This window comes from Ruditapes philippinarum, unplaced genomic scaffold (genome assembly GCF_026571515.1).
Source record: "Ruditapes philippinarum isolate M1 unplaced genomic scaffold, ASM2657151v2 ctg298_1_1_1_1, whole genome shotgun sequence".
NCBI lineage: Eukaryota > Metazoa > Mollusca > Bivalvia > Venerida > Veneridae > Ruditapes > Ruditapes philippinarum.
This window is the reverse complement of record NW_026853973.1, coordinates 66,543-80,112: the sequence shown is the minus strand read 5'-3', so window position 1 is coordinate 80,112 and position 13,570 is coordinate 66,543. Positions and strand designations below refer to the sequence as shown.

Genomic DNA, 13,570 nt, shown 5'->3' with positions numbered 1-13,570 from the left:
GATATGCTCCGGACAAAAATGTCGGACGGAAGGACGGACTACGGACGGATGGTCGGAGACTATTACCATATCCCCCGCCGCCTTTTTGCCGGAGGATAAATAGAGGATATTCAAGTTTTATATCTATAAATACAGAATTTATTTCTATCAAGTGATATGAAAATAAATATTACTTGAGTGGCAGTACCCACCAGTGAAATATGATAATTTTCATACCACAAGATGAAAATAAAGCCTGTATTTATAGAAAAAAACTTGAATTTTCTGTCTATTATATACATTTTTCTTTTTGATATTACAATTTGAAAGATTTCCCTTAAAGTTTGTGTATTGGCTGAATTTAGAAGAAAGTAGTCCGGCAAGACACCAGTGAAAATATGGAAAATATGTTTCACTGTAGTGAAAAATAAATTTTTTACAGTGAAAACATGGAAAATGCAAATACGCATTTTATTTCATCAATATTTCTCAATTTTTCATTTATAGGTATATAATAAATACTACTATGACTTAGGTGTAAAATTATAGTTGATATCCATACATGAAGTATACATGTATATGTTTATCAATTCATAATCAGCATCCATCATTAAAGAATGCACAATATAATTATGACTAACATGTAGTTATATAGAAATTAAAAAGTAATCTTACCACATTTTTTGGTAGCTTTTCTAATTTTTTTCATATCACTTCCAGTCTTGTCAATGTACTGTATCCTAAACCCTATACCCTCAGACAGACGCTGAAACTCTCGGTATGTCTGTTGAGAAAAGGAAAGTTTTTTAAAACTTTTTTTATCAACATAATAGGTTTGCGACCAGCATGGGTCCAGACCAGCCTGCGCATCCCCGCAGTCTGATCAGGATCCATGCTGTTCGCTTACAAAGTCTACAACAAGTAGAGAAACTAATAGCCAACAGCATGGATCCTGATCAGACTGCGCGGATGCGCAGGCTGGTCTGGATCCATGCTGGTCGCAAACGCATTACGTTGGTTTTGTCATGGCGCGGCTCAATTATTTTTTCCCAATAAACAGTACTCAACAGCAGTCAGTCTTACTAGAATTCCACAAAATCTCAGAATTCTGTATAAAAGAGTTCCTACTAAGAAATTTCCATCCCTCTTTATAACAATCACTTAAATAAGGTAAATACATCTTTGGAATAAAACAGACATGTGTTCAATATTTTGAGGAAAAAAAAAGAAAAAAAAAAGAGAAAACACCCAATAATCAAATATTGTGTCATCAAACTATGACATGTAAGCTCCCTTGCCTACCATTTTGCCTATATCCAGGCAGCCTACATCAATGTAGCCTCACCATACTGTGGGCAGCTTACTTTCACAAATCTGACATCGCAACCCTATATTCTAACAAAGGAGATTCCGATAAGACCAATACAGTAGTTCAACAAAGTCAGGGTTAGGAATGGATATTGTAATATGCAGTGCCTAAATATTTTCAAGAAAAACTAGAACTGCCACTATCATGGCGTGAATACCCCCGCATACCACTTTGTCACAATCAACAGTGGCCATTTAGAGCTCAAGGACAACCTCCTTGCCAAATCTGAGGTTACTAAGCCAGTGCATTGCTAAGTTATGTATTCTACATGCTTCAAATGTGAAAATGTCAAAATCAATACATTGCGGACAGGACATTCTTTAGCAATTGAGAAGAAAAGCTTTTTTTGTCAAGGTCCCTGTGACCTTGACCTTTGACCCAGTGACCTCAAAATCAATAGGGGTCACCTTATAGTCATGATCAACATCCATGCCAAATATGAAGACTGTGGGTCAAAGGAATCTTAAGTTAATGGGTGGACAAACTTTTTGAAGTCAAAGTCCCTATGACCTTGACCTTTGATCCAGTGACCTCAAAATCAAAAGGGGTCATCTACTAATCATGATCAACATCCATTCCAAATATGAAGACTGTGGGTCAAAGGAATCTAAAGTTATTGGGCAGACAAACGTTTTGATGTCCCTGTGACCTTGACCTTTGACCTGGTGACCTCAAAATCAATAGGGGTCATCTACTAATCATGACTAACCTCCATTCCAAATATGAAAACTGTGGGTCAAAGGAATCTTAAGTTATTGGGCGGACAAGCTTTTTGAAGTCATGGTCCCTATGACCTTGACCTTTGACCTGGTGACCTCAAAGTCAATAGGGGTCATCTACTTAACATGACTAGCCTCCATGCCAAATATGACGACTGTGGGTCAAAGGAATCTTAAGTTATTGGGCGGACAAGCTTTTTGAAGTCAAGGCCCCTGTGACCTTGACCTTTGACCTGGTGACCTCAAAATAAATAGGGGTCATCTACTAATCATGAGTAACCTCCATGCCAAATTTGACGACTGTAGGTCAAAGGAATCTTAAGTTATTGGGCGGACAAGCTTTTTGAAGTCAAGGCCCCTGTGACCTTGACCTTTGACCTAGTGACCTCAAAATCAATAAGGGTCATCTACTAATCATGAATAACCTCCATGCCAAATATGAAGACTAAGGGTCAAAGGAATCTTAAGTTATTGGGCGGACAAGAAAAAACCGACGGACGGCCGGACGGACGGACAAGCTGATTACAACTTTGTTGTGCGGTGGTATAAAAAGAAAGATTCAAACCAAGAATAGTTTGAGATGCATAACATTATTGGAGAGATAGAAATAATGTAGTGTTACTGTTACAACTTAATTTGCCGGCAACATTTTGCCTGAAGCACAAAATTGACTAGACATGGACTAACATAATAATGAAGAAAAAGGTTGACCTGTTTTGCTAACTCTCTTGTTGGTGCCAATACAAGTCCTCGTATTCCCTCATTTCTTGGTTCCCGGAGATGATGTAGTATAGGTATAATGAAAGCAGCAGTTTTACCAGAACCAGTCGGGGCACAAGCCATTAATTCTCTTCTCTAAATTAAATAAAATATTTATATATATTTTTTTTAATTAATCAATAGATACAGAATCAATGCATGTTACATGACTTTCACAGGTATGGTGGTTTAATGACATATACATCTCAAATGATTTCAAATGTAAGTGCCTTTACTTATCTATTTTAATCTATATATCTGTACTAATCTTCCATCAAATCATTTGCTGCAGCATTCAAATTGTTTTTACAACATATCAAATCTCAAATCAATCAAAAGGAAGCATGGAGTGAGTTTAAACTTTTTTTATATATTCAGTATTTTAGCAAGTTTCAATACCTGTATGGGTTACCACAGGTATTCAAACAGGCATATGGATCAACCTGACTCTAAAAGCTTAAACAATTATATAATCATAATTTGAATGTGTATAAGACAAGCTTTTTCCCCTTTCATCTCACAGCTTCATTCATGATAAAAAGTCTATATTAAGTAGACATGTCCCAAGTTTCTATAGTTCATGAACGTACATTGGAAAATGATTGTTCTGATCATTAACATACATAGTAACATCAGTTTTATAATTTTATAGGACTTAAAAAATTGCAAAATATATAATACTTAAATAATAGCAAAATATACAATACTTAAATAATAGCAAAATATACAATACTTAAATGATAGCAAAATATACAATACTTAAATATTCGCAAAATATACAATACTTAAATATTCGCAAAATATTCAATACTTGAACAATAGCAAACTACACAATACTTAAATAATAGCAAAAATACAATGTGCCATGTATTTGCAAGTTTATGAGCTTATGATGAAAGCATTATTACTCAAATAAAAACATCATGAATAGAGGTACTTACATGTAACATGACTGGTATAGCCTGCAGCTGTATAGGGGTAGGAGTTTTATAGCCCACATTTTCTATGTTCTGTATTATACGTGAATGTATATTGTATGTGTTTCTCAGATCCTCGAATGTCTCCGCAGGCTCCGGAATATCTGTACCATATGCATGTACACGGTTCAAATTACGGACGTGATTTACCTACAACCAAAAATCAATCATTAGGTCCAGTGTTCACAAAAATAATGTCAGGATCTGGATGACATGATTCTGACTTTATTTCCATTGCTTTATGACACTTATACAATACAAATTTTAATAAAATTGGATTAATGTTAGGATAAATTTAAGGACCAAGATCATAATTTGGATAAACTTTCTTATAGAGTTTCTTCATTTTATGCTATTTTAAGTCTATTTTTGAGATAACATTTATGATTTAATTTTAAATCTATCACTAGACAGATAGAAAAATTTTGAAATATAGTTTTTGTTCCTGATCTTTATCCTTAACCCTTAGTGAGAATGGGACCAGAATTTATTAAGAAATTTCATCTCAAAAGATCAACAGCATAAATGAACTTTTTAGTTTTCCACTTGCACTCATGTTGGTATAGGGCAACTTAATAAGATTTAAGATATAAAATCTATACAAATTCTGTTGTAAAATCATTAATAAAATCAGTTACTTTACTACAAGTGTTTCACACCAAATCATTGAACTTCAACTTAACTTACTTGTTCCTTTTTTAATTCAGCTGTTTTCTTTGCTGGGTCAGTATTTTTTCTTTTTTGTTTCCTTTTCTTTCTTTCTTCTTGCCAATTGGCTCCCTGCTCATCACCCTTTGATTTTATATTTCCAAGTAGCTGGAGCTCTACCTCATCTTCAGAACTGGAACCAGACTTTGAATCTTCATCATTATCACTAGAAGACTGTGATGTGTCTGAATCTGAGTCACTAGAGGACTGATCTAAGTCTTGATCCGAGTCTGACTCATCATTCTCATTTTTTTCTGCTGGAAAAAATCAAAATGATCTTGTTTTTATATGTGGAATTAATGATTATTTTATCAATTAGTTATCTCTTTTGTAAATAAATAAAATACGATTTTAAGATTTACATTTAAAAAAAAAATTACAATCAAAATATTTTATATTGTACTATTAAACTGCCATTTTTGTAATATACTCTTTTAAATTCTTTGAATTTTTTTTAATCTGTTTAACCTGTTAAATGTCTGTCAAGGTTTATAGAAAATGAATAAGTAAAATTTGAATGCCAATATTTCCTACTTGGCAAATGACAAAAAAATAATTCTAAGAATTTCATCATATAAACACATGTATGCTTTTTCACTTTAAATTGTATTTTCAGGCTGTCCAGCATCTTCCGACATAAAATTAGGGTGAATTTTAGGGCAATATTTTAGAAATTTTAGGGCTAAAATTAGGAATTTTAGGGTACATAATAGAAATTTTAGGGCTAAAATTTGGAATATTATAACTAAACTAAGGACCCAAAAGACCATGATGTGGGATAACTTTTGCATATTTGATACAATAGTAACTCACAAATAATGCTCTAGTTTAATTAGAGCAAAGGTGTCTACCAGTGTGGACACACAGTGGTCAACTGCCTCCCCTGTCATAGTCAAACCATGTTCAAACAATATTTGAAATATGTTTTATCAATGGTTCAACATGTCAAAAGAACATGTTCTACCTATGTTTTGGGACTAAATTGGGAGTGTCTAAAAGGAATTCTTATACAGTGAAATTCATGCACAATGCAGCTTTTGAATATCATTGGACAAATGAAAGTTTTTGTACAAGTAGGAAGTAAAAAGGCATTAGCCTTAGCATAGTCATTTGAACAAATGGGAAGCATCAATAATCAACACACAGAATTGCACATCAAAAAAGTTCATCACACAGACCATTCAATTGCAGTTTATCTAGATCTATAATTGCAAAATGTGTGTACATGGTAACTGGAAATAAGCTTTATATTAGTGAACTGCCAAATTATTTTGAGTGTGATAAAATTATATGAGTCTGCCTTTTCCTAAATTGCACCATATGAATGAAAGAACAAGAAGTGAATGAAATTGATAACTTTGTGGCAAAATAACTATTTTCTCCTACAGAGGCATCAGAAAGGATAAATAAGAATGAGGGAAAGAATTAATTTTGCAAAGTCTACATTAACAGATTTAGTACTTTACAATGTTGTTTTGAAATTATGCAGATTTAATTAAAAGAGTTGTGAGTAAACAAATTGTACATTAATTTTTGACAACTATTTATACATGTTTTTTAATACAACATCTTCATGATGATCATTTTCAAATATAATATGATACAAATGGACCACTTCAGTCATTGGAAAAAAAGAACAAACATAAAATTCAAGATATCTGGAGTTGGCAAAACAGTGTCAAAATATTCCAGAATAAGTAGACCTCTTATGGTTATGATTTAAGTTTCAGGACCATGATATGGTAGTGTTTTTGCTGTTAACTGTCAACATGATTATCAACAACTGCTTTGATTATGAAATAGTAATGTTACGGACATAGTCAAAGTAACTTTTAGTTGGAACAAAACCATTTCAATGTCACCAATTTTGAGTTGGCAAATCATGGCCAAATCATTTTTGACCATGTTCAAAACATGGTAGACTTTGTTATGTTCGATATCATTTTCAAAGTGTTACAAGTTATAAGTATGTTTATAACAAGACATAATAAAAATTAGGAATTTCAGTGAAAAAATAGGGCATTTTTAGGAATTCCCTTTGAATTTTTCACTTTTTTAGGAATTTTAGCCAAACTGAAAAAAATTAGGATTTTTTAGGAATTTTAGGGACGCTGGACAGCCTGTATTTTAAACCAGCAAAATGACAGTAATCTTTCATTTTGTTATGACAGATTTATCAATTAAAATATTGTTGAATATAGAATCAGTGTGATGTTAACATGTTTGTATCTTAGTAATCTTCACCACTTATTCTTATCATTTTTTTTCCTGCATAAACAGATCCTTTGGCAAGTTTTTAGTTTACACTCTTGACATTCTTTCGTGACATGCTTGTCGCTCAGAGCGCATAGATCACACTAGACGGGTGACATAGTTAGGCCTAGGGTGACTTAACTAAAGGCGAAGGGTGTGGCTCTAAAATGATGCTGCTGCCTCCCGGAGGAGGTGCTTTTCAAGTATTGTCTTCCTTTGTTCTACGATGTGAAAAATTTGGTCCTTGGGACAGACAGCTTGAGAAGACCTACGTTGTGGCTCTATGATCAGCAATGTATAAAGGCTATTAAACTAAGTCCTCCAATGTGACTCTACCACCAGCGACGTAACAGAGGCCCATAGTCTGAGACATGTGGCATATATATGGTCATTATAAATAAACTTAAAAACACACATTATTACGCGGAAAGTCCGAGCGGGGCCAAAGGCCCCGCAAGGGCTGTAGCGCTCTTAGATAACATGTATGACGTGCATCAATTCAAATGAAATCAAATTAAAAGTAAATGAAAATTTCAAAAAAATATAATTATATCCTATTCCTAATGAGCTGTGAAAAAATCCTTAGTTTACAGGGCGCCACCATTTTGAAATCCTTTTGAGCTAAATATAGATATCACAGCGCTTTTAATGAGCGTCTACATAATTCAGACTATTGCTAGCAGACGCATGCATAATAACACTTCCGGTGAAAGAATGATGTACAAAATCAGAAAATTAACATTCATTTCATTCATAAGAACTATAGTAACATTGATATAAATGTAAAAAGTTACTTTTAAATCTTTTTTGATAAATTAGCACATTAAAAATAATGTAAAAACAACATATGTGATTAGAGATTAACAGAAAATGGCGGACGGGTTTTTCAAAACGCCGACGCATGCGCAGTGGTCCCTCTTCCGATGATAGGTTGAACACCACCAATTTATTCGTTTCTGTTTACGGTACAAAATACCTACATTTACTTATTAACGAATTGCATGATAGATCTGGTTAACAGTCATGTACACTAAACATATTATGCTTAAATCATAAGAGCTTTCCGCGTCATAGGTAGCACCTAATTTCATATTAGTTTTTGTAGTGATGGAAGACAAAAAGTCATTATATTAGACATTTTGACATGAGCCTGCACCTCAGTAAAACCACCAACCTTCCTAAAGATAGATAACCTGACTCCCTTTATGAAATAATTCAAAGTCTCTAGAGAAATTTGAATCTATGGTGGAAAGGGGGCAATTAATTAACCTTTTTATAGTCTTTTGTTCGTTTAATCATTTTACACTAACATCAGCACATACTTAACTTACCTTTATCACTAGTATTTTGTGCAGTATAATCTACTGAAGTGTTGACATCCTGACGTGGCAACTGAACTTTACTGACTGGCTTTACTAACTGCAATTAAACAAAAACAACCACAACAGATATTAATGTGGTCAAAACATGAAATATTTGCCATGATTATAAGATTAATGATAGCCTAATAAAAGGGGGCATAACCTTGTCCTCATTGATATAATTAAACAGTCGGCAATGATGACCAGATGATTGTCCAGCTGGCAAGTGAAAGTTTGCCAATGTTTTTTATTTTCCACAATATTTTGCCCTTGTCAACATTCCAAGAAAATTGCCTTTTTTAAAATCCATATGAATCCAGTACAATATCTGGCCTTCCCTTCAAGGCCAAATCAAGGTTTACAAGTGTTTGTGTGGCTTTGACAAAGTTGTCACTTTATATAAATTGTAATAAAAAAAAATATGGCACTTCATCAAGGATGTTTAATAATACCAAAGACGTAAAAACACTCAAAAGGTCTAAAATTATCAATCAATGATTGTCCTTGGTTAAAATATACAATCAATACTTCATAGCGAGCTTGAAGAGCAGTATGGTAAGACAAGTATGTTCAAAAGTGATAGTGCCAAGTCAATATCAACTTTTGTTTCTTCAGTTTTGTTTTATCGATTATTTGCGGGTTGGTACAATGACATGGTTTGAAATTGTGTTTTTACACGTAGAAAAACAAGTGGGGACAGGTTACACGTTCGTGTCTGACCAAGCAAAAATACAATATTCTATCCGAAATGTTGGTTTGTTGTTCAAAAATGGTTGAAGTGGCATTCGGCAGATTTGGCCATTTCAACCCCTTGTCTATATATTATATATACAGTATATTCTATAGTGTATTATATATAAGTTTTACTTCTGAAATATACATAGGGGTCCAGGAGTATATATAAGGTTCATTCCATTTTCTATAGTGTATTATATATAAGTTTTACTTCTGAAATATACATAGGGGTCTAATCCAGGAGATTGCCCAGTATATATTTTTTTCTCTAGAATTACCTTTTTACACTATTCCAACACTGTGCCGGGTCCCTGTGTGAATGACAACTCTAATTTTTAAAACGGAAAATTGAATGATTTTTTAAACCGACTTTCTCGCTCATACAAGGAAGTCAATGTCCGGGTCCGCGAATCGGGCCCGGGCTTTGGCTTCCCCGGCTATTGACTACACATGTATATTTAAAAGAAAATCAAATAAAAAAAACAAAAAATATATAAAATTCTATACCTAGGCCTAAAAAAATATGTTTGTTTCTGGTAACATCTTTGAAAAAACAATGGGTCGGTAGGTAGCCATTTTTAAAATTTTTTTTTTTGTAAGGAAGGAACCAAAGTCTAGGTATATACCATGGACTTCCTGATTTGCCTTTTGGCTGTAAGTACATCAAATATTAAAATTGTTTTAGTGTTTTTCTTTTCAGGTATCATTGAAGGTACTGAAAACACCGGAATATGAATTCGTCTACTCATTTCCACTGTTTTATAAAACTTTCTGTCTGAAAACGAAACAACAGAATTTTAGGGATAATTAAACGAAAAAGCAGTGCAACGAGCAACATTTGAGACAAGAAAAACAAACCAAAAGTAATATTTAAATCGCTGAATTGGCCTCTGGAAAATGACGCTGCACTTTGAAGACTATTCGACTATTTTAACTTACCATACATCTAGCCTCAAAATCCAATGTTTTTCCGCCCGTAAATGATTCGTATATATCGTGCACCGTACTGCTATTGAAAACAGATTTGATGACGCTTATTTCATCTTTTCGGTGCGAACATTTTAAAATTTTTATTGCCAGTAAAGTCGACAATGACTGCGACCGGGGCGCAGCCATTTTGTTGTCATGACAATGAGTAGGCTAAATTATTGACAAATTCATATTACGGTATAAAATCCGTTACGCCCGTACCGGGACGGCTTTTCGTCCGATATTGTTTTTGTAGGCGCTAAAATGTTTCGGTCGGTTGGGTTACCAGAAACAAACTTATTTTTTTTTTTAGGCCCTATCAATTAAATTATCAGTGTAAGTTCTAGTTAGGCGCCGCCATTTACAATGTAACTATATGATAAAAGACGGTGTATTCCGATAACGGAACAAATCTTAACTTTTCGGATAAATAAAAAACGACGAGTGTTCTGAGTGAAAATGGAAGCGATGCAATGAATGGACTTTTTAACAACTTCCCCGGTCATAGGCTTTGCCTAATTTCATATTAACGTTTGCCTAAGGTCATATTATTAATTTCTTGAGTGAATGAAGAATAAGTAAGTTGAATGAAGGATTTTCAAGTTGAAGAACATAAACATTGCTTTTCTTTTAAAAACTGTGCAATGTTTTCATCGCGAATACTGATGACACTGGCGGATAGACTGAAATAAAACCTTCAGTTAATAATAAAAGTAACTAAAAATGGCAAAAATAATTTACATGTAGTTTCTCAGCATCAGATCTGAAGCGTTTAAGATCAAATTTAGCTCCAGCTCCTAGTTTTCTAAACAAATCGTAAGCATCCATGCTTACCGGAAGTATACAAAGGGGAATAACTCATATAAAGAGAAAAAAGACATGTATAAACCCGGAAAATACTGAGATCTTTTTTACGGAAGGAGGCATACTTCAGTCGTTTGTATTGCACGAACAGCACGCGTATTGAAACCTCGAAAATGAACTTAAAGGATCGGCATAAAAATTGTTGTTTATCACATAATGACATTTTTTTTGTCTGGATAAACATAATTATACTGTACCTTTTTTACCATAAATTTGTCTAGAAATCAAAGTGTGTTTATTTGGTTTAAACAAATTTATTTAAGCTCGATTGCGAAACAAGTTCTTGAAACTTATATTTATCACTTTCGAATCCGTTTCCTGGAACCAACCAGTACTGGTGTCATATGAAGAAACACGGTCGTGACCCGAGTAGGGCTCGAAACCATAATCTCTTGGTAACGTTGAGAGGCAGACACCTTAACCACTAGGCCACCACTCCCCCCTATGTTTATTTGCAATTTTTGTTTCAATTCATTAAAACAATCATAGATTTCAAACATTGTCAATTACATGTATGTATTCATAACATTTTTTTCTTTGTCTCAAAAAGAAACTTTTAAAACAAGGAAACAGTTTGATTATCACTCAGATGAATAGCAGAACTATATTAGTTTACACACAAGAATATTATGAATAGGCTAACACTAAACAAACTTAAATATTAAAATTTTGTCTCTTTGATGGTATTTCTCTATGTATGTATGTATGTGTGTGCGCGTGTGAGCGTGCGCGCGTGCGTGCACCCTTGAAGAGTTATAATTCTGAAGCACAAATTCGTAATAATTTACCTGCTTGCACAGAGTATTAGCTATAGAAGAGAGTTTTGAGTAGAAAGTAGACAATGTTCAGGGGCCGAAGAGATAATAACGTACAGTAATCATTGAAATAATGAATGAGGTTAGTCTAACTATTAATTCGTCACTGCATAATAGGGGATCACACACCCTAGTATCCTTCATCGTCGTCCCTCCCTACACTGTAGGGCCACTTCCCTTGGCTTCAGTCAGGGAGTAGGCAGCTGGTTTGTAGAATGCCAAAGTAGCTTAACCTTAACTCCTCAATGTGGTAGTAGTTTGACTTCTATGGTCTGTCCTCTCTACACAAGAACAACGCTAGGATCATAACCCAACCTGTGTCTGTGGTAAAGAGAAGTCAAACCAAGCTCCAAACTTCTGCCGATGCCATGTGCCTCTCCACGAGGTGGACGCACTGATTGGAGTAGCTTCATGTCATTCAAACATTGATAACCCAGCGAGAAAATTTTCCATTTTAGCCATTTTGGATGACCATTTCACTTTTTCACAGTGATCATAGTAGAATGAATGACTAGAATTCATTTTATTGTGTACTAGTCTACTTAATTAGTTATAAATTCTTAACTGAAGGCATTTTAAAACTGATTCCGATTTGCAGTCACATTTTCTAGTCATAATATGACAGAATTCCCACTATGTACAAGCAAAAAAATAAGACAGAATTCCCACTATGTACAAGCATCAGCTTTATTTATCTCAACAACAACAATAGCAACAATTAATCTGCAATTTGTATAAAAAGTGAAGCTTTTGTTGGAAGAAAATATTTATTATGGAATCTCTGAACTAGAAAATATATCATATTTTGGCGTAATTCTATATTTAACTAGTATGTAGTTTTTTTACGATGATTCATAAAATGATATACATGTACATAGCAGAAGGGAGGAATTGTCTTTTCTGTACAACATTCTGACACCGATTTTCCCTGTATATACGTCTGATTTGTCTCCTTTTAACATTAAAAATGCTAAACATTAAAATAGCTAAAGCCTGGTGATGGTTATAAGGACATAATTATAACAATGAAGAGATGTCATATTGTGTTTCTTCTACAACGATAAGATTCTTTACATTATGCATTTTTTTCCATATGTAGATTGACAATTATTCAAAAAAGCTAGACTCTGCTCTGTTTGGGTTACCGTGCTGTGTATTTTCACTTTTGAAGATTCCCATATATACATGTTTCGTTGCAAACTATTTCGGCAAGTATTCAATCTACAACACGGCATTGGAATCCACAATTTCAAAAGAACAAAACTCAAAGAAAAAAATGAAACCACTTTCACATATTTGGGTATAGCATACCATGTCAAGCGATCGTGTACTTTCTTGAAAATAACCAAGCATATCTGAATGAAAACAAACAAACAAACATACAAATAAGATAATAAAAAGACAAAAACTAAACAGGTTACAAATTACGATGTAAATGATTGAAAACTTGCAAGTAAACATTATTTAAATAGATATTCATTTTACTATTTTTTCAAAGCTTGCTTATTAGTGGCAAGGTTAACAGCACAATTGGTCGATATAAGACTTAACCTATACGGGATTTAAGTTTAACCCATATATTTAACAGCATCTAACAATGTACATTTGTACTATGTATACAGAAAGTTTATTACACACGATCGATATTTGTTTATTCTATCTTTTTTGTATTGACCAATTGTTGAGCCAGGTTAATATCCGATCTACCTTGAACTATTAAATTGAGATTATATTTTAGTCGTTTAAACAAGTTTACGTACTATTAATTCTCAAAACATTTTAAGCTATGTACAAATAAAAGGCAAAAGAGTGTTGGACTATATCAGGAAACTGTGATGTGAAATTAAAAAACTAATTGTAATTTAAGGATCTTGTTCCTATCTAAACGATACGGTATAGAACAGTTTAACAACATGTCCGACAAAGTCGGGGGCGCCGGTAAAAAGTCGGGAGAATCATCTGTTTATAAAAGTTCTGAGGAATATGATGACTATTGTTGCGATCCTTGCAAAACTGTCGGAGATTATGCCAGTGCTTCGGGATACTGCAGTAATTGTGAAGA

At 33.7% G+C, this 13,570-nt stretch overlaps 1 protein-coding gene across 2 annotated transcripts in view; it reads right to left on the bottom strand.

Moving 5' to 3' along the window:
- Window positions 1-10,699, bottom strand: part of LOC132738568 (probable ATP-dependent RNA helicase DDX52) — a 28,095-nt gene extending 17,396 nt beyond the window's left edge. Inside the window, exons 1-6 of one of the 2 annotated variants that reach the window (XM_060726078.1) lie at window positions 10,571-10,699; window positions 8,096-8,183; window positions 4,491-4,768; window positions 3,768-3,953; window positions 2,779-2,922; window positions 655-763 (exon numbers count right to left, since the gene is read on the bottom strand). In XM_060726078.1, coding sequence (XP_060582061.1) covers window positions 655-763; window positions 2,779-2,922; window positions 3,768-3,953; window positions 4,491-4,768; window positions 8,096-8,183; window positions 10,571-10,657 — 892 coding nt within the window. In that variant the 5' untranslated portion in view covers window positions 10,658-10,699. The remainder of the gene's footprint in view (window positions 1-654; window positions 764-2,778; window positions 2,923-3,767; window positions 3,954-4,490; window positions 4,769-8,095; window positions 8,184-10,570) is intronic. The other variant, XM_060726080.1, reaches the window with a different exon arrangement.
- Between the last annotated feature and the right edge of the window lie 2,871 nt (window positions 10,700-13,570).